This window comes from Chanodichthys erythropterus, chromosome 17, assembly GCF_024489055.1.
Source record: "Chanodichthys erythropterus isolate Z2021 chromosome 17, ASM2448905v1, whole genome shotgun sequence".
In the NCBI taxonomy this organism is placed as follows: domain Eukaryota; kingdom Metazoa; phylum Chordata; class Actinopteri; order Cypriniformes; family Xenocyprididae; genus Chanodichthys; species Chanodichthys erythropterus.
Window position 1 is genome coordinate 16,052,509 of NC_090237.1, and position 22,108 is coordinate 16,074,616.

Genomic DNA, 22,108 nt, shown 5'->3' on the forward strand with positions numbered 1-22,108 from the left:
CTCGATACAGGAGTTGTAGCCTCTTCCCTGATGGAAAAGAAGTAAAACTTTTTAATAAAATTAAAATGTTACTTAGTGTAAATTCTCTTACAGCGTGGCTTACTGGTTGGAATGTTCCCAGTGGGCACGGTTCAGCCCTCACAGCTCCTTCCAAAGAGTAGTGCCCCTCCTCAGCTTCATGTTGGACTGGTGTGGCTGAACCTCCACTGCAGTAATACCCCGCAGAGCACGGACCAGAAGGGGATGTAGAGTTTGTTCCTAAACAATAATAACTGAGAAAGCAACAAAAAATCTAATTGAACTTCGAGATTCAAGATTTGAGAAGATAGTTTCAAGGGAATGTCTGCCAAGAATGAAAATTCTGTCAACATTTACTCAACCTCATGTCGTTCCAAACCTGTATGACATTCTGTCTTGTGTGGAGCATATAAGAAGATATTTTGAAAAAATGTCTCAATGAGGTCTAGTGTTGTTAGGTTCCCAACATTCTTCAAAATCTCTACTTTTGTTTTCGACAGAAAAAGGCATAGAATACAGGTTTTGTAATGAAATGAGAAAGTAAACGGTGACAGAAATTCATTTTTGGGTGAACTCTCTCTTTAAGAAAGAGAATTGAATATTTATTTATAATAATACCCTTGAGGACAGCGGACACACTGCTCTGCATGTTGGAGACCCGTGCTGTTACTGTATGTTCCTGAAGGGCACGGCTGTGGGTGAACTGAGCCCGGTGGGCAGAAACTTCCAGCAGGACACACACCTCCTTTACGGCCATCGGGAGGAACCTGTCAAGGCAAGAAAAGAAAGTTTGATTATTAAAACAATCAAAAGCCAATTCAAATAAAATGAACATTTTTTGTAATAATCTTACTGGACTTCTAGATCCCTGTCTACAATAGAATCCTCCTTCACAGTCCCCCGTGGGCTCAGATTTGCCCAGACCTGTGCAGTATTTTCCCCCACTACATAGGGTACACTGTGATGCTTTAGTCAGTGCTGGCCGGGAACCATACGTGCCCTCTTCACATGGCTCTGGGACTGAGCTTCCCTCAATACAGTAGAAACCCTGACAATTAAAGCAAAGGAAGTGCATTTTAGATACAAGCTGAATTTTTAGCAGCCATTACTCCATTCTTCAGTGTCACATGATCCTTTAGAAATCATTCTAATATGCTGATTTGGTGCTCAAGAAAAATTTCTTATTATTACAAATGTTCAAAACATTTGTGTTGCTTAATTTTGTGGAAACCCTTCTTTTTTCAGTATTCTTTATTAAATAAAAACAGCTTTTACAATTTTTTTTTTACATGACAAATGTCACTTTTGTACAGAAGAGGATTAGGGCCAATCAATAATAAAAAAATAAAACCATCTCAAGATTAAAGTTGTTAAATTTCGAGAAAAAACTCGTTAAATTTTGAGAAAAAAGTTGAAATGTTGAGAATAAACTCGTTAAATTACAAGAAAAAAGTCGTTAAATTTCGAGAAAAAGGTCGAGATAAAATGTTGAGAATAAACTCGTTAAATTACGAGAAAAAAGTCAAAATAAAATGTTGAGAATAAACTCGTTAAATTACAAAAAAAAACTCGTTAAATTTCGAGAAAAAAGTCAAAATAAGATGTTGAGAATAAACTTGTTAAATTACGAGAAAAAACTCGTTAAATTTCGAGAAAAAGGTCGAGATAAAATGTTGAGAATAAACTCGTTAAATTACGAGAAAAAACTCGTTAAATTTCGAGAAAAAGGTTGAGATAAAATGTTGAGAATAAACTCGTTAAATTACGAGAAAAAACTCGTTAAATTTCAAGAAAAAAGTCGAGATAAAATGTTGAGAATAAACTAGTTAAATTACAAGAAAAAACTCGTTAAATTACGAGAAAAAGGTCGAGATAAAATGTTGAGAATAAACTCGTTAAATTACGAGAAAAAAGTCATTAAATTTCGAGAAAAAGGTCGAGATAAAATGTTGAGAATAAACTTGTTAAATTATGAGAAAAAAGTCAAAATAAAATGTTGAGAATAAACTCGTTAAATTACAAGAAAAAATCCGTTAAATTTCGAGAAAAAAGTCAAAATGAGATGTTGAGAATAAACTTGTTAAATTACGAGAAAAAACTTGTTAAATTTTGAGAAAAAACTTTAAATTTCGAGAAAAAAGTCGAAATAAAATGTTGAGAATAAACTCATTAAATTACGAGAAAAAACTCGTTAAGTTTCGAGAAAAAAGTCTAAATAAAATGTTGAGAATAAACTCGTTAAATTACGAGAAAAAACTCGTAAAATTTCGAGAAAAAGGTTGAGATAAAATGTTGAGAATAAACTCGTTAAATTACGAGAAAAAACTCGTTAAATTTCGAGAAAAAGGTTGAGATAAATGTTGAGAATAAACTCGTTAAATTACAAGAAAAAACTCGTTAAATTTAGAGAAAAAAGTCGAAATAAAATGTTGAGAATAAACTTGTTAAATTACGAGAAAAAACTCGTTAAATTTCGAGAAAAAGGTTGAGATAAAATGTTGAGAATAAACTCGTTAAATTATGAGAAAAAAAGTCTAAATAAAATGTTGAGAATAAACACGTTAAATTACAAGAAAAACTTGTTAAATTTCAAGAAAAAAGTCAAAATAAAATGTTGAGAATAAACTCGTTAAATTACAAGAAAAAATGTGTTAAATTTCGAGAAAAAGGTCGAGATAAAATGTTGAGAATAAACTTGTTAAATTACAAGAAAAAACTCGTTAAATTTCGAGAAAAAAGTCAAAATAAAATGTTGAGAATAAACTCGTTAAATTACAAGAAAAAACTCGTTAAATTTCAAGAAAAAAGTCAAAATAAAATGTTGAGAATAAACTCGTTAAATTACAAGAAAAAACTCGTTAAATTTAGAGAAAAAAGTCGAAATAAAATGTTGAGAATAAACTCGTTAAATTACAAGAAAAAAATTGTTAAATTACGAGAAAAAGGTCGAGATAAAATGTTGAGAATAAACTTGTTAAATTACGAGAAAAAAGTCATTAAATTTCGAGAAAAAGGTCGAGATAAAATGTTGAGAATAAACTTGTTAAATTATGAGAAAAAAGTCAAAATAAAATGTTGAGAATAAACCCGTTAAATTACAAGAAAAAACATTAAATTTCGAGAAAAAAGTCAAAATAAGATGTTGAGAATAAACTTGTTAAATTACGAGAAAAAACTTGTTAAATTTCGAGAAAAAAGTCGAAATAAAATGTTGGGAACTCATTAAATTACGAGAAAAAACTCGTTAAGTTTCGAGAAAAAAGTCTAAATAAAATGTTGAGAATAAACTCGTTAAATTACGAGAAAAAACTCGTAAAATTTCGAGAAAAAGGTTGAGATAAAATGTTGAGAATAAACTCGTTAAATTACGAGAAAAAAAGTCTAAATAAAATGTTGAGAATAAACTCGTTAAATTACAAGAAAAAATTTGTTAAATTTCGAGAAAAAGGTCGAGATAAAATGTTGAGAATAAACTTGTTAAATTACAAGAAAAAAATCATTAAATTTCGAGAAAAAAGTCAAAATAAAATGTTGAGAATAAACTTGTTAAATTACGAGAAAAAACTCGTTAAATTTCGAGAAAAAGGTTGAGATAAAATGTTGAGAATAAACTCGTTAAATTATGAGAAAAAAAGTCTAAATAAAATGTTGAGAATAAACACGTTAAATTACAAGAAAAACTTGTTAAATTTCAAGAAAAAAGTCAAAATAAAATGTTGAGAATAAACTCGTTAAATTACAAGAAAAAATGTGTTAAATTTCGAGAAAAAGGTCGAGATAAAATGTTGAGAATAAACTTGTTAAATTACAAGAAAAAACTCGTTAAATTTCGAGAAAAAAGTCAAAATAAAATGTTGAGAATAAACTCGTTAAATTACAAGAAAAAACTCGTTAAATTTCAAGAAAAAAGTCAAAATAAAATGTTGAGAATAAACTCGTTAAATTACAAGAAAAAACTCGTTAAATTTAGAGAAAAAAGTCGAAATAAAATGTTGAGAATAAACTCGTTAAATTACAAGAAAAAAATTGTTAAATTACGAGAAAAAGGTCGAGATAAAATGTTGAGAATAAACTTGTTAAATTACGAGAAAAAAGTCATTAAATTTCGAGAAAAAGGTCGAGATAAAATGTTGAGAATAAACTTGTTAAATTATGAGAAAAAAGTCAAAATAAAATGTTGAGAATAAACCCGTTAAATTACAAGAAAAAACATTAAATTTCGAGAAAAAAGTCAAAATAAGATGTTGAGAATAAACTTGTTAAATTACGAGAAAAAACTTGTTAAATTTCGAGAAAAAAGTCGAAATAAAATGTTGGGAACTCATTAAATTACGAGAAAAAACTCGTTAAGTTTCGAGAAAAAAGTCTAAATAAAATGTTGAGAATAAACTCGTTAAATTACGAGAAAAAACTCGTAAAATTTCGAGAAAAAGGTTGAGATAAAATGTTGAGAATAAACTCGTTAAATTACGAGAAAAAAAGTCTAAATAAAATGTTGAGAATAAACTCGTTAAATTACAAGAAAAAATTTGTTAAATTTCGAGAAAAAGGTCGAGATAAAATGTTGAGAATAAACTTGTTAAATTACAAGAAAAAACTCGTTAAATTTCGAGAAAAAAGTCAAAATAAAATGTTCAGAATAAACTCGTTAAATTACAAGAAAAAACTCGTTAAATTTCAAGAAAAAAGTCAAAATAAAATGTTGAGAATAAACTCGTTAAATTACAAGAAAAAACTCGTTAAATTTAGAGAAAAAAGTCAAAATAAAATGTTGAGAATAAACTCGTTAAATTACAAGAAAAAAATTGTTAAATTACGAGAAAAAGGTCGAGATAAAATGTTGAGAATAAACTCGTTAAATTACGAGAAAAAAGTCATTAAATTTCGAGAAAAAGGTCGAGATAAAATGTTGAGAATAAACTTGTTAAATTATGAGAAAAAAGTCAAAATAAAATGTTGAGAATAAACCCGTTAAATTACAAGAAAAAACATTAAATTTCGAGAAAAAAGTCAAAATAAGATGTTGAGAATAAACTTGTTAAATTACGAGAAAAAACTTGTTAAATTTCGAGAAAAAAGTCGAAATAAAATGTTGGGAACTCATTAAATTACGAGAAAAAACTTGTTAAGTTTCGAGAAAAAAGTCTAAATAAAATGTTGAGAATAAACTCGTTAAATTACGAGAAAAAACTCGTAAAATTTCGAGAAAAAGGTTGAGATAAAATGTTGAGAATAAACTCGTTAAATTACGAGAAAAAAAGTCTAAATAAAATGTTGAGAATAAAGTCGTTAAATTACAAGAAAAAATGTTAAATTTCGAGAAAAAGGTCGAGATAAAATGTTGAGAATAAACTTGTTAAATTACAAGAAAAAAATCGTTAAATTTCGAGAAAAAAGTCAAAATAAAATGTTGAGAATAAACTCGTTAAATTACAAGAAAAAACTTGTTAAATTTCAAGAAAAAAGTCAAAATAAAATGTTGAGAATAAACTCGTTAAATTACAAGAAAACATTTGTTAAATTTCGAGAAAAAGGTCGAGATAAAATGTTGAGAATAAACACATTAAATTACAATAAAAAACTAGTTAAATTTCGAAAAAAAAGTCTAAATAAAATGTTGAGAATAAACTCGTTAAATAACAAGAAAAAATTTGTTAAATTTCGAGAAAAAGGTCGAGATAAAATGTTGAGAATAAACTTGTTAAATTACAAGAAAAAACTTGTTAAATTTCAAGAAAAAAGTCAAAATAAAATGTTGAGAATAAACTCGTTAAATTACAAGAAAACATTTGTTAAATTTCGAGAAAAAGGTCGAGATAAAATGTTGAGAATAAACACATTAAATTACAATAAAAAACTAGTTAAATTTCGAGAAAAAGGTCGAGATAAAATGTTGAGAATAAACTCGTTAAATTTTGAGAAAAAAACTCGTTAAATTTTGAGAAAAAGTAATTTAACGAATTTGTTCTTGTAATTTAATGACTTTTTTCTCATAATTTAATGACTTTATTCTCGTAATTTAACAAGTTTATTCTCAACATTTTATCTCGACCTTTTTCTCGAAATTTAACAAGTTTTTTCTTGTAATTTAATGAGTTTAATCTCAAGAAGGTTTTATTTTTTTATTATTGCTTGGCCTTAATCCTCTTCCATACTTTTGATTAACTTGATGCATCCTTGCTGAATGAAATTATTCATTTCTTTCAGAGGAAAAAATCATACTCACCCAAACTCTTTAACGGTAGTGTATTAGACACAGTAAAGTAAAAAACCCAACATTCTTAGTTACATTTACCTGTGGACAGACTATAGGAGTGTGTGTGGCCAGAGTAGGACAGTAGTGACCAGGAGGACATTCCACACAAGCTTCTCCTCCATGGCCATACGAGTCATTCCTGAAGAAACCTGACTGGCATGGAAACGAGTTTGGATGTCCAGTACCAAGAGGACAGAAGTATCCATCAGGACAGTTTCCTGTCTGATAGGAATAATATACATGTTAAAGGGATAGTTTACACAAATCCAACTCTTTTCCATACAGTGAAAGAGGATGGGAACCTGACACAGCCATGGTCACCATTCAGTTACATTGTATGCATAAAAAAAGCAGCTTGGACATTCTTCTAGGTAACTCCTTTTGTATTCCAAATAAAAAGTTGAAGTGCTCAAAACATTACCATTGTGATATTTTTTGAGCCTTGGTGTTACTTTTTAAGAGTAATGCGTTACAAATTGCGTTACTCCCTAAAAAGTAACTAATTGTGTTAGTTACTTGGGTGGGGGTGGTGAATTATCCCTTTAATAGATTAAATAATCAACAAACAGGTTTAAACAGTTTATATGAAAAACTACAAGTGAGCCATACTGGTTCAATAATGGGCTCTTCCTGGGGATTCTCTGTGAAGCAGTATTTTCCCTCTGGACACTTTGTGCAGTCTGAAGGGTCACGTAGACCTGGCTGTTGACTGTAGGTCCCTTTGGGGCACGGAACAGGATTAGGATCCTGAGTAGGACGTAAATAATAGAGAAGAAAATAATTGCTATGTTTTGTGCCGTTTATCATCTGACATGATGATTGACGATGGTTATACTGTTTCTGACCCTTGAAATGATACTTACAACACTTCCACCGGGACAGTAAAAGCCTATTGGGCAGAATACCGCTGAGCGCTGTGGTTCTCGATCCATGCCCTTTGAGCAGAGGAAACCCGGAGGGCAAACCATTAATCTGAGCATGGCCTCCTCACTGGTGGTCTCATCGCTGCAATAGTGACCTGGCAAACATGGCAGACACTCCTCTGATCCCTCATCCTAAGGAAAAGGAGCAAGACAGAGAACCACAATAGATATGGATAAATGAAATGGTTACAGTAAGACAACATGCATTATATTACAATGAGCTGTCTGGCTTACAGAATAACTTCCTGTTCCACAGACTTTTGGGCTGATTGTGGCCGGATGAGGACAGAAGTAGCCGGCAGGACACACAGAACAATCTTCTGCTCTCCGTCCCCCTTTTATCTGACGAAATGTTGCCCTGGACACACAGGAAAAGTCAAATCCACTGAAGTTTTACCCAGATTTATTTCAGCCAATGGGACTGTTACTCACGGTGGACAGGAAGTGGGTTTGGATGTGCCCTCTTTACAGTAATAGCCTTCTGGACAGACCTGACAGTCCTCTTTTCCACCATTACCTATCTTTGTGCTGTAGGTACCTGCAGGGCATGGGTGCTGTGATCCATATAATGTACCTGTAGAGATACATACACATACAGTATATAAAATCCCAAATGACTTCAGGGGTATATTCACACACACACAAATGGCTGACTATTTGATTACTTTAAAGGTAATGATTATTTTAATGGCTTTGCAATGAATACAAATACATTTATATGGCACTATTCAGATGTATACTGTAGGCCAAACTTAAAATGAACGTTTTTCTTCAAAGTGGAAGAACATTCAGATATTTCACAAAGCATTAATACCTTCAGGGCAGTAGTGTCCAGAGTGGCATCTTCCAGAGGGAGCGCCCACTCCTGCTAAACAGTACCAGCCTCTTGGGCATGGCCGGCACTCGCGCTCCGACTCCAGTCCACTTTGATCATTCCAGGTACCAGCGGGACACTTGTGCTGAGTGGGGAACATAGTGCCCGCAGGACAGTAATGCCCAGGAAAGCAAAAGAGTGGAGGCCTCTGGACACCACCAGTGCCTGTAAAGGTGGAAATTGTTAAATAGTTAAAAATTATTAATGTATAAAGTACATAACATTTAACTCTGAAGGTAGTCTGGCACCTCTAAAACAGGCAAAACGAGCAGGACACCGCTGGCACTGGGAGTGGTCAGTGAGGTCTGTCCGGTTACTAAGGGTACCAGGAGGACACGCGTTGGATGGGTCATTTGGTCTGGCAGAACCTGGTGGACACACAAACCTGAGAAAAACAAAAAAAACAAAACACACATTTTGGTCAGAAATCAGATGTTAATATCCTGCTAAAAAGCTTTCAGTTTTTATCAGCCTAAGCTCCAAGCCTGACCAGACCTTTAAACTAAGTATCAAACCATACCTGACAAGTCTGAGAAACAAGCTTAGGCTGGTTTAAAGGTGTCATCGAACATTTTTTTATAAGATGTAATCTAAGTCTAAGGTGTCCCCTGAATGTGTCTGTGAAGTTTCAGCTCAAAATACCCCATAGATTTTTTAAATTAATTTTTTTAACTGCCTATTTTGGGGCATCATTAAATATGAGCCGATTTATGCTGTGCGGCCCCTTTAAATCTCGTGCTCTCTGCCCACGGAGCTTGCGCTTGCATTAAACAGTGCCTAAACAAAGTTTACACAGCTAATACAACCCTCAAATGGATCTTTACAAAGTATTCGTCATGCATGCGGCATGCATGCGTCGGATTATGTGAGTATTGTATATTGTTATATTGTTTACATCTGATTCTGCATGAGTTTGAGGCTGTGCTCCGTGGCTAACGGCTAATGCTACACTGTTGGAGAGATTTATAAAGAATGAAGTTGTGTTTATGAATTATACAGACTGTAAGTGTTTAAAAATGAAAATAGCGACGGCTCTTGTCTCTGTGAATACAGTAATAAATGATGTTAACTTTAACCACATTTAACAGTACTTTAGCAACATGCTAACGAAACATTTAGAAAGACAATTTACAAATATCAGTAAAAATATCATCATATCATGGATCATTTCAGTTATTATTGCTCCATCTGCCATTTTTTGCTATTGTCCTTGCTTGCTTCGATCCAGACGTTAATACTTGCTGCCTTTGTCTAATGCCTTTCATAATGTTGGGATCATGGGCTAGCATATGCAAATATTGGGGGCGTACACCCCGACTGTTACGTAACAGTCAGTGTTATGTTGAGATTCGCCTGTTCTTCGGAGGTCTTTTAAACAAATGAGATTTATATAAGAAGGAGGAAACAATGGAGTTTGAGACTCACTGTATGTCATTTCCATGTACTGAACTCTTTTAATCAACTATGCCAAGATAAATTCAATTTTTCATTCGAGGGCACCTTTAAAAAAAAAATTCTCATGTGCAAAAGGCACTAACCCTGGCATACAGTCCACATCAGGAAACTTCAGAGCAACTCGTGTGCATGCTTTTCCCGGGTAGCAAGGCCTGCAGTCTGCCAGAACATCCTGCCCCTCCAGAGGGTTAAAGGTGCCTGGCTGACAAGGCATAGGGTCACTTGTTCCCTCTGGACAATAGAAGCCTGGTGGACACTTTAAACAGTCCTTTACACCTATGATGAAAAGAGAGACAAATATCAACCCAGTAGCAGATTTATATGAATATGCTTTAATGGGTTTGAAGATTTTAGGAAAGAAATCTTACTCAGCGCCCCCTGATGTGGGGTGAATGTCCCTTGTGGGCATAAGATCTCACTGAGCGTTCCTGCTGGGCAGTACCTCCCGCGGGCACAAAGCAAACCAGGACCTGCAGAACCTAAATCAAGAAGTGTTCTGACTTTTAGTTTTTGAAGATGGTGTGTTCTTAAAAGTTGATTTTTAAACTAAACTCATTAAAAAAAACATGTACACACATGCATGTGCACACACACACACACACACACACACACACACACACACACACACACACACACACACACACACACACACACACACACATAACTAGAGATCAGTTACTGAATACAAACAGTACTTTAATACAATGCCTTTAGTTTTAGTTATATCTCAATTTAGTACAATAAATCATATAAACAGAAATGGTTGTTTTAGCATATGATGAAAAACATCACAAACAACTTTTCCATCTTCTCTGCACTCCTGACCCACATCACACACTCTCTACAGCACTTTACAGTCAGGAAACAGCTGAGGGCAGGAAACGGTTCAACAGCAGTCGTTCTTGTGGGTTTAGGAAAATAAAAGCTCCATTGTACTGTCATTTTCGCTAAACACACTCATAACATTTAACGATTTAGACTGTTTTTACAAAAAGAGTATTTATATGGAAAGCCAGTAATCTATCACTGATAATGTAATGACAACAAAAAGCAAAAGATAATGTATAGTATACATGTGTGTGAGTGTATAAACGTAATCATGCATATGTGTGTTATGGGTTCATGCCCTAACCTGAGGGACAGTAGCGACCCTCTGCACACCTCTTGCAAGCTGCCCTACTTGTCTGACCCAGTTGTCCTCCTGCGGTTCCAGCAGGGCAAGGTGACCCGTGCGGCACACCCGTGCCCTCCTCACAGTAATAGCCTTGTGGGCACAGAAACTGAGAGCTCGGCCTCCGAGAGGTGCCCTCTAAACAGTAAAATCCTGGGAAGAACAAAACATTTCCAGCTGTTATCATGCATATTCCGATTATTCATTATATAACATCTAGTTCTGGTTCTCGAATTTGAATGGCTGGGACGTTTGTCTCTTTGTACCACTCCTCTTGTCTGTTTGCATTTTCCAGAATGTCAGTCTCTGTTAAAGGTGATAAAGAGGATCTTTTCGTCGACTGTTACTGAGTTTTTGAAATGAGCGCATGCGTAAGAACAACCCCCCCTTCTTTTCAAGGGAACGCCTCCCAAAACTCATGCATGAGTACTGGAACACGAGTGTTTACCCCCGGCATTCGCTGTATCGTTTTAGTGGATTCATTATGTCGGACTCACCGCAGGTAACTCATAATCTGCAGTTGTTACTCCTGTCTCCTGACAAAAACACTGCACGCGGTGCCTGTGGAGTGTGGAAAGTTACTGGAGCGCGCAGCCGCGCTCGTCTCTCACATGGAACGTCATGGCAGTGATTGACAAGCCAGACGGCCAATCCGCGCACGTCTCTCACAAGGAATGTCACGGCAGTGATTGACAAGCCAGAGGGCCAATCGTTTACGCGATTGGCTGATGTTTTTAAGGCCCTACCTCGTGCACAGATGATGTATATTAATATTATTCCTTTTAGTGCACCTAATAAATAGTCTTTTATCAGTTAGTAAAGACAGTTTCAAGTAATATTGCAAAAATGTGTAAAACAAAACATCCTCTTTATCAGCTTTAACGATGGGGATTTTACTCTTTCTGCAGGTTACATCATTATGCCAGTAGGTGGCGACAAGTGACTGTCTTCATGAGTGAGTCATTGAATTCAACCAAATGATTGGTTAAAAAGACTCAGGATCACTTTATTCAGCACAGGGACATGTAACGGATCATCATGCTTTGACTCGGTTTGGAACTATTTTAGCTGGCGGAGCAAAAACAGACTATAAGATGCTCAAATTCATGAAACATCGCTTGCAAAAAAAGGTTGATTGCCTATTGTCAGTCGCATGGTGAAGTATGAAGCATCGCTCACACAGAAGCCACATTCAAACCAAGCTGTTGCTCAACGCGGCAAATTCGCACGAAAAAACCTGTTGCGGAATCTGCACGCGAAATTCCTGATCGCACAGATTCCGATTAGAATCACTGGATTTCACTCTTGAGTTTTTGTCGCAGAATGGTAAATGTGAGCTCACCTAAAAGGTACAGTCACATTACCAAAGTGTCCAAAGTCCATGCTGTCCCTAATATTTACAGCCCATTCGCCAATCAAACAAACAGCGCTCTTGATCATGCCATGTTATATTGCTTACTTGTGACATTAGCAAATAGACCCAAAGGTAAAATGAAAACTGAGATCACTAAATATAAGTAAAGCTATAGGACAGTATTAGTACCTGCAGGACAGATTGCACAGTCCCTCTCTCTCTGTAGCCCTTCCTTTGGTCCATAAGTTCCTGCCGGACACTGTATCGCAATATTTGCAACACAGTAATGTCCTGCAAAAAACATTAACACTCAAAATGTGGAATTGAATGTGAAAAGCATGCAGCCCGACCTGAAACACTGACTCACCTGCAGGACACACAACACAGTCTGATCTTTCTCCGTCTCTGTATGTCCCAGGGGGACAGGAGATAAGCTGTCTTGACCTCTGACCAAGATGAGACTGTCCCCTTGACCAGACCGGAGTCACTGTACTCCTGCCGGCTGAAGAACCATTGCATTTTTTACACTCAGTCTGGCCCGGCATGTATGAATAATGGCCCACGGGACAAGGAAGAGGTGCGGACATCTTTTTGTATGGACAGTGGCTTCCTTAAAGAGGAAATTGAATATATTTACAAGGATTTACAAGGAATTCTGTGCCTGTGAGTGTGTGTGCCTGTTGTGACATTGATGTGTGTGTTTATTTTGGCTGTAGTAGGTGCAAGCAAGACATCAAATGCATGTGAATTAAACATGGGAGTCCATGTTTACCTGCGGGACACGGGTGACATTGAGCACTGCACAAAGTGGAGTAGTAGCCTTCAGCGCAGTCAACACACTCCGTCTGATTAAAGTTTGGTTCTTCTCCAGGGCCACACTAAAATGGTAAAACAAACAAATTAAAATGGTTTTTCGCTCAAAAGATGAAGTGTAATATTACCAATTTGGAGGTAATTCAGTTTGTACCCACTTTCATTTGAAAACCCTCTATGCAAACAAAGCCAAAGGGGCACGGTAGGCAATGGGTGAGCCCCTCTGGAGAATACTGTCCTAAGAGACATGCTGTAAGGTTGCCTGATGCGCTGTCACAGGAGAAACCAGCAGGACAAAGCTTGCATTCTACACGGTCTTCTGTGCTAACTAAACCTGGGACACAGGGCTTTAAAAGACACCAACAATTACACCAACGTATGTTGCGTTTTTATGTTTTATGGGGACATTCCATAGACATAATGATATTTATGCTGTAAAAACTGTATATTGTACTTAGTATGAGATGTTTTTCTCATGGAGACCCAAAAATTTCCCAACAAAAACAAGGATTTTGGATATTGCCATCTTTGTGAGGACAAAGTATGTGTATGGGGACAAAATGTCCTCACAAAGATGGCAATATCCAAAATCCTTGTTTTTTTGGGGGAAATTTTTGGGTTTTTATCCTTATTAATTTGTCATTCCTTATGTCGTTCCAAACCGTAACACCTTAGTTCATTTTCGGAACACAAATTAAGATATTAAGCTCTCGGATTTCATCAAAAATATCTTAATTTGTGTTTTAAAGATGGACAAAAGTCTTACGGGTTTGGAACGACATGAGGGTGAGTAATAAATGACAGAAATTTCATTTTTGGGTGAACTAACCCTTTAAAAAAGTAAATACAGTAAATAAATAATATATACATTTTAATAAATTATATATATATACAGCTATGGAAAAAATTAAGAGAGCACTTAACATTGATTTCTGAACTTGGAGTGGTCTCTTAATTTTTTCCATAGCTGTATAATATAATATATATATATATATATATATATATATATATATATATATATATATATATATATATATATATATATATATATATATATATATATATATATATATATATATATATATATATATATATATAATATATATATATATATATATATATATATATATATATATATATATATATATATATATATATATATATATATATATATATATATATATATATATATATATATATATATAATATATATATATATATATATATATATATACATATTTACACACAGATATACAGTACATACATTTAAAAAAAAAAAATAAAATAGAAAAAATTATATAAAATGATAGAAAATAAATCCGCTAGGATACCTGGCAATCCTGGATACTGCTTTTTCCAGTATAAGGGTTAAACATGCCAGTGGGGCATTTTCTGGGTGCAGACACATTGCCAGGACAGCTGTAATGTCAGGAAAAGGTGGAAAAATCTTTTAATGTTTTTTTTAAGTTTTGATGCAATTACACAAACTCTTCTATAAAACAAAAATCACACTTACAACTGCCCTGCGGGACACTCAAGGCAGATCCCTGATGAAAAATAGGTTCCCTCGGGGCATGATATTTGTGTCCGATTACAGTAGATTAAACAATCTGAACTCTCAGGCCTCATGTCAGCTCCTGCATCATCAAGATATTAAAAAATAATTACTAACTGCATCAATTACCAATGCTTAATCAGTAACCACATTTCATTTATATTGTACACTAGCCTATATGTAATGAATTTCATCTCAAGCTGATGGTGCATACCTGATACAAAGACATTCCATCTCTGTCTGAAGCCACTCCATGTTACGCAGAAGAAAAATAAAACAAAATATTGGTTCATGGCAATCATTTTTAAGCTCCCCGTTACATCGCAGCGGACTTCTGTCCTCAGTCGCTCTATAGCCCCTTTAAGTCTATCAGTGAATAGGGACACCTCAATAATTGAAAGTGAAATTCAAGCCATGTAACTCAATTCCCGTCAGAAGCCAGTGATACACTCACTGGGCAGAACTGTGAACTTTACGGTCTAGAATATCAGTCTGTTTTTTAAACCATGGACCGTACAGGATCTTATTTACCTTCGGATTTCTTAATGTTAGGAGAATACATATTTTATGCCTACATTCACTTACATTTGAATTGACATTCTCCCCAAAATAAATAGATAAATAAATCAAAAAGAAAGGGGGAAAATATAGTTTGCAACATTTTTGCACTATGGTAAAGATATTTGCAATTTCTGAACATTTCTTCATAATATACACCCACCCACTGTTACAGTGCACATTTGAAAACAAAACAAGCATTAAAAAAAACAACACATTAAAAAGGAACATATTCATGTAAAATAGCATCCAGCAGTAAATGTTAAAATAGATTGCAGGTTTTTGTGGTAATGCGAAGGCAGGATGTTTCCTGTTCCTTTACGTTCAAGTGAAGCTTCAAACCTCTGCAGCTGTGCAAACTATATTAACCTAAGTTTCCACTGCAAAGCATGAAAGCGATCCAGTTTACTGCAGCAATCAGGTGATAAATTAATCAAACTGCTGGGAAAGCCACTTTGATTCATTAACATGGATGTTATCAAGAGTCAGGCTGTGAACTTATTTTAATTTGACTCAAGCAATTTCCATTTAAATTGTTTAGATCCATGGAAAATGTTAATTAGGTAAAAACAACATATGGGAATAACTTCATCATGAATCAAAACCACTGAACCCGTGCCACTTGACTGACATTCAAATGTAACTTCCTTAAGACATACCCTATATTCATTTATTTATAATTAATGTACATCATTTTTAGTTAAATGATCAAAGTAAACCACGGTGGCATGCAAATGAAGCTGCAGAAGACCCAATGACATTTTGCCATGCATCATGATGTACCAACAGCTCAGTTAACCACATTTTCCAGAGGCAGGTGCTATTTGTAAACGAAGCCCACCCTATGGGGAGGAGCCTCCCTTTGTTTTTCACATTTGCTACATACCAATTGTCATTTATACATGCAGATATATGAACAAGTATCTTGAATGAATGCCAAAACATGTTTCTGATTCCTGTGATGCTGCTTTTACAATTAGGATCCCAAGGTAATGTCACTGGCGATGCTATACTATCATTTTTATTTAATATGAATCAATATCTAATGTGGTATTAAATATTTCCAAAAATAGGCCTACTTATATATTCATTTAAGTACTAATATAAGTGTAATTTCTAGTTGCTGTTAACTTTATGGCTCTTCACAGACACTGTAAGAAGTATGAGTTCTGAAATCCAGCGTGAAATTAGGAATGCAAGACTTCAAGAACCTTTTACTTTAAATTGTACCTACAACTGTTCCAGTGGATTCACTCGTGGTAAATGGAAATGGGAAGAAACTCCAGTATGCAGCAACTGCCGCTGGGATCAGAAAAAATTAACATTAGGAGACATGTGCACTGTGAGCTTATACACACCTCATCTAATTATTGAGCAAACGCATTATAACTATTCTTGCTTTTCTGAAGAGAGTGACAAACCGGGCCTTCCTCGTAAAACAGAGCTACTGGTAATTCTGCAAGTTCACGGTAAGGTGTTTGAGTTTACTTTAGTGTTAAAAGGATTAGTTCAGTTTCAAATTCAAACTTCCTGCTAATTTACTCACCCCCATGTCAGTCGAAAAGAAATTAAGGTTTTTGATGAAAACATTCCAGGATTTTTCTCCTTATAGTGGACTTCAATGGCCTCCAATGGTTGTCAAAATTACAGTTTCATTGCAGCTTCAAAGTGTTCTACACGATCCCAGACGAGGAATAAGGGTCTTATCTAGAAACCATCACTAATTTTCTAAAAAAAAAATTACAATTTTATTTTAACCATAAATGCTCATCTTGAACTAGCTCTCTTCTTCTTCTCTATTAGAATTCCAGCAGTTCTCCAGAATCACTGCCCTCCACAGGTCAAAGTTTGAACTAAATTGTCATATACAATATGCTAGTGCAAGTATATAACAATTAGTTCAAACTTTGACCTGTGGAGGGCAGTAATTCTGGAGAACTGCTGGAATTCTAATAGAGAAGAAGAAGAGAGCTAGTTCAAGATGAGCATTTATGGTTAAAACATATATAATTTTTATTTTTTTTAGAAAATGAGCGATTGTTTCGCTAGATAAGACCCTTATTCCTCATCTGGGATCGTGTAGAATGCTTTGAAGCTGCAATGAAATTGACCTTCAATCATTTGGAGGCCATTGAAGTCCACTATATGGAGAAAAATCCTGGAATGTTTTCATCAAAAACCTTCATTTCTTTTCGACTGAAGAAAGAAAGACATGAACATCTTGGATGACATGGGGGTGAGTAAATTATCAGGAAATTTTCATTTGAAAGTGAACTAATCCTTTAATGATGAATAACCTGTTTACAAATGAATTACTCCCATGCCTTTTCTCACTATGTGCGCAATAATGCTTCACAGATGAATTCAAAGAACAAGTAACACCTCCTAAAGGACTAGCTGGTGAGTCTAAGTTGTGGATCTGTAAGGATAGTTCTACTTACTGTGCTATTTTTAAGACTACTGTTGGTTTGTGTTATTTTTTCAATGTTGTTTTACTGGTCTAGGTCCATCTTTGAGAGTAAAGACGTATAGGGGTCAGACAGAGTCAGATGAGGTACTTGCACCATTTTCCACCATTGAAGTTAGAGCTGGAACCTCACTCATGCTTCACTGTGTTGCCACTGACATCAAACACTGTGAGGTGCAGTGGGTCAGAGAAAACAGTACCCTTCCTTTAACCCAAAAAAATGACAGTGTAGTAGAGTGGAGTGAAATAACAGCAGAGGACAGTGGACGATACAGGTGCCAAACCAAAGGGACTTGCACTCACCAGGCGTTCACTGTGGATATAGAGGTTAACACATTAGGTGAGTGTTTTACACTTCCAAAAATATATCAACTCATTTTCAGATGCATATACAACAAGGTCCATCAAGTCAGCATTCTGCCATACAGATGGATTCACCTGGGCCAAGGTCTTCGCAGCTTTTGCAGTGTCTGCAGTGGTTGTCCTGACGGCCCATCTGGTGTATCTGTGCTATAGAAGAGGGTGTAAGATAATGGATTCCACTAACATAGTCCATGAAAGGTAATGCACAATTGTATATGTAAAATGAATCATTACGAAGTAGCAAAATATATCAAATCTCTTTCATCAGCAGTATCTGGTCTCTTTCAGGGTTCCATCCAGAAATGCTGTGGTGATAAGGCCAATTGCTCTAGGTCTCTCTCAATTTATATTAATATATATACATATATATCATTTTTGATCAAAATGTATCCTTGGTGGGCAGAAGAGACTTCTTTACACTAAACTTACACTCATCTGGAGAACGGTTGACTGGCAGTATGATTCAAGAATTAACTTATTTTATTATTATTTAACCCCAGACAGCCAGAGTGATCATGAAGTCCCTTATGCTGACATTGTGATTTCTGTGAGGGGATCCAGCAATCCGGATATATCTGACACCTTAAACCAGGCTTCAAAAAACCAAAGACCGGTGACAAAATATATTATAAATAAATACATTTTTTAGGTATTTTTTTCCAGCAGTTTTGTTTAATTGCATGGGACCTGATGAGTGACTGTGAATGTGTTTTGCAGAGATGGAGGGATGAGACCAGAGCAGGGCTACTGCATGCTTCAGCTGACAGACTGCACATCCGCTCTAAAGAGGTCACTAGAAAATTAAGCACAACGTCTGAATATGCTGTAATTACCTACTCCTGCGAGGCTCTTAGTTAGTTACTTCAAAAAATGCATCTCTAATTAAAAAAATAGAAGGCAAAATGTGAAAATCTTGAATAGCTGTCTTCACAATTTTTGTTAACTGCAATTAAAAACTTTTAAACTTTGAATGCTTGTGTAAATGTATTTGTATGTCATGATTTTATATTCTTGGAGGAAATAATTACTGTATTATATTTGTTTTACTTTGTTGGCATCTTTGCTTTTTTTGTCCAGGAAGGTCTGACTTTGGGTGACCCTTTCATGCATGAATTATTAAATCACAAAGTAATATTTTTTTAATGTTTGTTTTTACATTTTATGCACATTAAAAAACGCGAAGGCGATTTCTTTCAGTGAAAAATCATGCCAAAAACTTTTTTCCCCAATATATTTCATTTTGATGGAGTTACATGCATCAACGGTATAAAAAGTGATTCAATAGAACTCAATGCTTGGTCTATGTATGCATGTTTTTAAAACATTTACTAAGAGCAAATGTATGAATGCAAAATAAGAAGACTTCTGATGCAAAAGCCTCTAAGTTGTCTGACATTTTTCTTTGAATTTTTTTTTCAGACTCATATGTATAGGTTTCTATATAAGTACCAGTATTTCTGAATGGGATGGGGCTGGGATTTAGGAGGTTTGAAGTGAAAGTATTTGATGAATGTATATTTTGTGCGGAGAGCATTCACTTAATATCATTATCTAATTTTTGACAGATGTGGCTTTTGCATCAGAAGTCTTGGTACGTTAAATAACAACAATAATGAGGATATTTGAAAAACAACATTCTATGTCTCTAAACTCATTTTTATTACTTTAAAATTGGCCAACGCTTATTTAAAACTATTAAAACCAGTATCAAATGTGAGCACAAATACACACACAAGCACACACACCCTTGAATGCAATCATACACATATATCCCTGTCCTTGTATATGCCTACACTTTTATATGACCTAATAAAAAAATAAAATAAAAATAAAACAAGCACTGAAATAAATTATAAAATCTGAAGACTATTTAATATTGCTGTTTAAAACTATTTAAGTAATTATAACTAAAACATACAAATAAGGAGAAACCCATATATAGGCCCAATAGGCATAATATAACCTTTGGTGCATGACGTCCACTGTAGTGGACAGATGAAAATTCCTTAATAAAAAAATTAAGGTATTAAGGTATTCCTTACATCCTATTTAGCTAAAAAATATTTTTTTTTTGTACCAGTCTGGTTTTCTGAGAATACATGGATTTATTTGACACTTATTCCTGAGTAACTTGGTGCATCTCCTCTTCCCTCTGCCTTTTTGATTATGTGATGTAATCTCAAAAAAACAAAGAGATACAAATACACTAATTAATTGGAATCGTAGACAAGGCTTTGGGTATTCACCACTTGGTGGTTGGGATATGGTACTACAACCTAAATGGTTAAAAATGGCTTCCAAATATCTGTCCACTGTAGTGGACACCATGCATGAAAGGGTTAAATGCGGCATGAAACAGAAGTTGTGATAGCCTTATTTTTCCCCACCAATTGTGATGCATCCAAGTGAAACAGCTTCTCGAACAAGAAAAAATGTAGGGCGGGACTTGATTTTGTCCATTGGGAATCGATTGGATGGTTGGATTTTTGTGGTTTGCTATAGAGTACCTGGGAGATGATGTGTTTTTGTATGCAAAACCCGGAATCGAGTTAGCATTTTAGGACCATAAAGTCTATGGGTTTTCTGAATGGGTTTTTGCTAAATCGCCTGAAATAAGGTCTGTGGTTAACAAAGCCTCTAAATATTTTTTTACGTTTTGATCTATGACATAAAACACACCAGTTATAACCCACTTGGGATTTTTTAAATCTTTATTGTGTCTTAACAACGGCGGTTGCTAATAAGTTGCTATAACGGGACTACTTCCTTTGGCGGGAACTTTAGACATCATCATGACAAACGGGACATTTGGACAGTATTTCTCATGAAAAAGTGGATAAGTATTCATACACAGCGCAGATCATAATCAGTGAGCATGTTTTTAAATAAAGTTGTTTTTAAAATAAAGTTTGAGGAAGCTTGGTGATGACGACGTTGATCCGCGACCACCGTGTGCTATAGTCCGTTTATAGCCTACTGTTAGCCTTTTATATCTGACGACTTTATTTAGACTTCAAAATGTATAAATGTTGTGTTAACTTGTAAAGATTATCTTGATATACAAAACGTGTAAGTGTCATAACCCTTTGTTAAACACAGAGCTTATTTTTTTGCAATTTTCCAAAAGTCTATGGGAAAAATGCATAGGCTTTCGATCGAGGGAACCCGTGTGCCACTCACTTCCGGGTTGGCCTACAAACACACATCATCTCTGAGGTACTCTATTGATGTGATGTCATGTGAGTGACAGGTTGTCCCGCATTCCTGCTAGTAAACACATCATCATCAGAGAAGAGAAGAGAAGAGAAGAGAAGAGAAGCGCAAGAGGGCGAGATTGAGGGTGGGGTAGTTATTTTGATTACGATGGAGGGCACATGAATTAAAAAAAAAAAAAAAAAAGATGTGCACAGATAAGTCATTATTAATTAATACTAAAATAGTCCATAAAAAAAAACCTGGTGTCCATTTTGATTTCATGGTTAAAGTTATTTATGGTGTCTAAAGTACGATTACACAAATGTATTTTTTCCCCAATAGTAGGCTACCAAAAAAAAAGCCTTCTTAAATTATAATCATTTTTGTGGATTCCAGGGGGAACATGCCCCAAATCCAACCACACATGGGTATTCTAGCTTGTTGCAGTGCACTACTACTACTACTTATGAAAGGTTAGAAACGTCCTTGAATTCGTTCACACTTCACACATTTAGCGAGTTTTGGACACTGAAATGTGTTTATGTTATGTATATAATAAAAAATAAAAAAAAAACATGGCCATATTTAACTGCATTTGTATACTGTTAATGTTTTGGAATGTTGGAAAATGTCTTTACCTGCAGGACTCGATGTTGCACACGTGTTGAACTTCATGAACTGACAAATGACAGGGTGCATTTGCAGGTTTGGTTTTAATTTATTGTAGGGAAATGTCCTCTTCATCCAACTTTATTTTTGTTCTTTTTGTTTCAATATATCCATTACTTTTTTAAGCGAGCTTCCAGCGTGATTAGGGAACTAATTGTGAATCGTTTGACTGAATGACTCGTGATTCGCGAATCGAGCATGCACGAGCTGACAGAAAATCACCTCTTACCCATAGTTACATTAACGCTTTTTAATGTTTTGTTTAATGTTTCGCAATAAATAAATAAATTTTTATTTGGTTTTGTATTGATATTATTATTGTTGTTGTTGTACTTTATTCCTGAAATTTTATATTGCGTGTTTAAATATATTGGTATACAACTAATATTTAAGCAACTTGAATCTGAATCGTTTTGACCCTTTCCGCTTTGGGTAGT

The 22,108-nt window shown here is 34.8% G+C and overlaps 1 protein-coding gene across 1 annotated transcript; it reads left to right on the forward strand.

The window, feature by feature from the left end:
- Positions 1-15,865: 15,865 nt before the first annotated feature.
- Positions 15,866-18,894, forward strand: LOC137005258 (uncharacterized). The gene is made up of 8 exons (XM_067366076.1): positions 15,866-15,966; positions 16,126-16,446; positions 17,336-17,377; positions 17,482-17,784; positions 17,873-18,005; positions 18,096-18,139; positions 18,308-18,420; positions 18,525-18,894. Exons 1-8 carry the CDS (start codon positions 15,921-15,923, stop codon positions 18,663-18,665), a joined length of 1,143 nt encoding a protein of 380 aa, XP_067222177.1. The 5' UTR covers positions 15,866-15,920; the 3' UTR covers positions 18,666-18,894.
- Positions 18,895-22,108: the final 3,214 nt, after the last annotated feature.

Excerpts from the sequence above, each read along its gene's own strand:
- LOC137005258 (XM_067366076.1), top strand. The coding sequence starts at position 15,921 with ATGTTTCTGATTCCTGTGATGCTGCTTTTACAATTAGGATCCCAAG. Across the intron at positions 15,967-16,125 it reads TTTACAATTAGGATCCCAAG|ACACTGTAAGAAGTATGAGT; the intron begins GTAATGTCACTG and ends GGCTCTTCACAG. Across the intron at positions 16,447-17,335 it reads GGTAATTCTGCAAGTTCACG|ATGAATTCAAAGAACAAGTA; the intron begins GTAAGGTGTTTG and ends AATGCTTCACAG.